Source organism: Plutella xylostella, chromosome 22 (assembly GCF_932276165.1).
Source record: "Plutella xylostella chromosome 22, ilPluXylo3.1, whole genome shotgun sequence".
Classification (NCBI taxonomy): domain Eukaryota; kingdom Metazoa; phylum Arthropoda; class Insecta; order Lepidoptera; family Plutellidae; genus Plutella; species Plutella xylostella.
In genome coordinates this window covers 12,537,019-12,541,326 of record NC_064002.1, presented here as the reverse complement: position 1 = coordinate 12,541,326, position 4,308 = coordinate 12,537,019, and the positions used below count along the sequence as shown (strand labels likewise).

Below are 4,308 nucleotides of genomic sequence, written 5' to 3'. Positions count from 1 at the left end.
AGGTCGATGACATCTAATCGCTTACAAATTCATATGTCAGTGCTGCTATTGGTCGGAACAGAAAGCACAATGACGTTATCCAATGACATGAAAACACGACTTTCATATTGACAAATAAGATAACTGCTAATACAAATGTCTCTATGCTATTGGCTAAAATAAGGTTTTTGAAATAGCATCATATTATTCTGTGGTCTCTGGTTCATTCAATAAAATATAGGTATCTATGAACCAGGTTAACGGTGCACAAATCCTAAACTAGCTAACTACAGTGAAATACATAATTATATTTTTCTTATATTAGGTATTAATAGTTCAAAGCTGGTTATTTCAAATAGAAAAAATATTGGAATGGCTTTGTACTATAAATTGAAATTAATTTGGTATATTTGAAAAAAAAATATACGTAATGGATAGTTTAAACGCCTTTTTACCCATCTCACCTCTCGAGAGCACCTGGGTGAACCGTCGAAAGTTTTTTTAACTACCGTACACCTTTGTCCACCTAGATTGCACGGGAAAGTATAAACTATAGTACAAAAATGGCTGCATGTGACATGGTTTAGGCGTGTTTCATATAATTTAATGGGAGATTTTCAACCATAGACAAAAACAGATTATAGATGACTTCATACTCAACAGCACTACCTGCAGATGCCGACACACCATCGGACGTGGCTTACAGACACGGCTGTCAGCCACGACTGATAATGATAAGTGTGCACCGTCTTTTGGGACAGTTCGTGCCAGATCGCTCTGAAAGCTGAAGGTCAGCCCAAGGTTGCATCCGTGACTTACGTCCGATAGTTTGAACAGCGTAGTGTACATTCCTTACCTACAGTGAAACTATAAAGTCCTGAAATTAAATGAGGGCACTGCTATATTTCATGTAGCAACCCTGTAGATACCTACCTTTTAGTCGCGGCTAACAGCCCGATGGTGTGTTGGTACTTTTATGATGACGACCAAGGAACGAGATGATGACGACTGTAAACATCATTCTGTGTGTATTATCCTAGGAATAATAACAGTCTCGTGCTTGTTTGACAAACTCTGAGACTCTGTGATGTGATCTGACGTTTATCAAACACTGTTTTTTTGACATGCATGACATGAATTTTTGTGTTGTTATTGTTGACATTGTTGTTCTGTTTGTAAAACTTGAAAATCGTTCAATTTGTATTTTGTAACAGTTTTTAATCAAAGGTACAGGATTGTTCTATAAATAAATGCATTTACCTTTAATTGACTTTTAGTTTACTATTCTCCTCTAACTATTTAACTGAATTTTTGTAGTTTTTAGGTTAGATGCCGATAGCTAAAGTTGAATGTTTTTCAGAAGAGATGCCGGCGGCGCGCGTGACGATGTGCCCCAGCTTGTGGCGCGTGCACCGCTTCGAGGTGTGGAGCGGGGAGCGCGTGTGTGCCGTGGAGGCGCTGCGCATGCAGGACTCGCTGCTGCTGTGGCTGGGCGCGGCGGGCGCGGGGGCGGCGCTGGGCGAGGTGGCGCTGGGCGCGGGCGGCGCGGCCACGGCGCTGCGCGCGGGCGGCGCGGGCGAGGCGCGCGCGGAGGGGCTGGCGCGCCGCCTGTCCGCCGCGCTGGCCCGCCCGGTGCACGTGTGTTTCTCCGCGCCGCTGGACCGCTTCACCGCGCCGCTGCTCGAGCGGGCACTCGTCGCTGAGATCAAGAGTCGACCTGAATGCTTCTGAACCATTCTCGAAACTCACTGTAGGAGAACGCTACCTAAAAGGATATTGTGAAGGGACTAATTATTGCACGAAGAATCTATAGAACATAAAATTAATTTACTCAGCTGTTTGTTTATTGTGGTGCTTCTGTTGCAAAATGCATTTTAAAGCAGTTAAGATGTACTGGTACTAAAACTGATATTATGTATGTTTAAAACCTATAGGCAAGTCAACTTGATTTTTGTTCTGTATTTAAAACAAAATATAGAACAAAAATAATAATAAGCTGCGTACAGACTGGCCCAACAAACACCCAACAATGTATATTTATCACACATAATACAGGCTTTACCGTAAAACGGGGTGAATAGGAATTCAGGGGTCAATAGGGATATTATCGATGAACGAAATTAAAGTGGAAAAATTACTATAAAATTAAATGATAATGGTCAGATTTTTCATGATTTTTAAAGTAGAAAATTGATTTTTGTTGATAGTAACACTTTTTTGACGTGAAAATGGTTACAAGTGAGAAAAAAATACATCTGAAGTTCGCCATTCACAAGGTCGAAATTTTGTTCCTCAGAAACTTTGGAAAAAGAGACGTTAAATGTTATTTTTATTGGATAAATCGTACTAAATTGGAAAAGTAATTTTGTTTTCTATCCAATTTAAATAAGTTACTGCGATTTTATTTATTAATTTTAGTTTAAATTGAAAATTAATAAGACCTGGTAAATTTCTCTAAAAATGAGGGTAATAGAGACGCCTACAGGATGTATTTGGGATGACTGCGGGGCGAATCGGGACAAGAGTACCATAAACTAGGGATGTAGTTGTATGAAAAGGGACACTAAAGCACGGATAGGGATAGGGTTGTCACTGATCTATAATCTTTTTCGCTAGTAGGTATCTGTATATTATATTAAATTAAAATTGATTCTTTATTACCTAATAGTGGGTGGGGAATATTTTTTATACTTAGGAACTTTTACTTTTTGCAGGTACAATGCCACGAATATATAAACCCCGAATACATAAAGCAAAAGGAAAAATTATAATAATTTTACAAATTACTGAATAATATTATTTAGAGGTTTGTGACAACCCTTACCATATTTCTCTATTGTTCTCAATACCGTCCCTATTGACCCCTATTTGTGTATGAATAGGGAAAGCGTATATTTTATAAATTTATATAAAATGGGCTGACTATAAATGATTTTCCTATGCAATTTCATAAAATACAACTTAAGACTAATCTTTTAATATAGTAATCTTAAAGTTGTTAATACAAAATTCATTAAAAACTCAAAGTTGAAAACTATCCCCATTCACCCCGTTTTACGGTACATTATTATATCCTCATACAAATCCCAGTGAATGGTCTATTGTATTTGTTAACTAAAAGTTATAATGCTATGAAGAATTGAGTCTTGTTAGTGTGACAGGATAGGATCCTCTATGCCTCTGTGTTATGGCCTTTTCCAATTAACATGAATAATGAATACATCACTGCTGATCTTACAGTGTTAAATTTTACTTAAAAAGTCAGGTTATGGGCCACACACGCTTCCACTATCACAAAAGCTATTATTGAGAAGTGATCAAATTTATTGTGATTGCAGCTGAGTAGGCCTTGTGAATAATAATAAGACTTTGTTAAGAGAGTTTTTCATACAAAGTTCACAGAAACTTTACTCTCTGGACCCGAATTATCAATATTATTCACTAGACTTAACACTAACACTTCGTACTTTTTTAATATTATAAAGGCTAATGTTTGTAATTGTGTATGGTTGTTAGTTCTTCACATCAAAATGGCTTAACCGATTTTAATAAAATTTGTTATGGATGGAGTTAGCTGACACCCTGGAATAACACATAGGCTACTTTTTATCTCATTTTAGTGTATGTAAATCATAAAAGAAAATAAACGAATGTTAATTTTACTATAAGAATTGTTTTTTTTCTCAGTTAACAGCCACTGTATCCCCCGGTGAATTTATTCCATAAAATATTTGCAATGAAAGTTAGTAAGTACCCCAAGTGTACTATTTAACTAAGTACCTACACATTTTAATTAAAAAAATAAAGTATGTACCACTACGTGGTAAGTACCTATTCTACTGTTATAAAAACAGGATATAACAGACCAACAAGAAATAAACTACCTACAAATAAAAGGTTGTACTTACCATATCACGGCGTATAATGCGAAAAAAAAGAAAAATGCTTAATGTTTAAACATGACTCAATAGATGGCGTTACTTGTTTCAAATAAGAAAAATCCTGTTATAGCTTCTTTGATGTGAATTGCTTTCATCAGTATTAAAATGATAATTTTATTATTACTGTGACCCTACCTATCAATCAAACTTTTAAACTTTATAGATTAGAGATCGGAAAAACAATATTTAGCTGTTGAAGGATGGTCGTCTGGTAGGTACGTCGTGGTCACGAGGGTAACGAATAATAAAAATAATTTAAAATGTGTTACAATAATTTCTTACTATCATCTTAAATGGATCAATCAAACTCAGAATATTTATAGGTAGGTACCTACATATATTTTATTTAGTTAGGGCTGATTTGTTAATGATCAATATAAGATATACC

At 36.1% G+C, this 4,308-nt stretch overlaps 1 protein-coding gene across 2 annotated transcripts; it reads left to right on the top strand.

Annotated features, from left to right (window-relative positions):
* The first annotated feature begins 1,102 nt into the window (after positions 1-1,102).
* Positions 1,103-1,813, top strand: LOC119694922. Of its 2 annotated transcripts, none has more exons than XM_038122514.2 (2): positions 1,103-1,206; positions 1,340-1,813. In XM_038122514.2, the coding sequence occupies exon 2, from the start codon at positions 1,345-1,347 to the stop codon at positions 1,708-1,710; it is 366 nt and encodes a 121-aa protein (XP_037978442.2). In that variant the 5' UTR covers positions 1,103-1,206; positions 1,340-1,344; the 3' UTR covers positions 1,711-1,813. The 2 variants fall into 2 exon arrangements, with proteins under 2 accessions (XP_037978442.2, XP_037978443.2); XM_038122515.2 differs by having other exon boundaries at positions 1,133-1,206; positions 1,343-1,813.
* Positions 1,814-4,308: the final 2,495 nt, after the last annotated feature.

Coding starts and splice junctions, on each gene's coding strand:
- LOC119694922 (XM_038122514.2), top strand. CDS start 1,345: ATGCCGGCGGCGCGCGTGACGATGTGCCCCAGCTTGTGGCGCGTGCAC.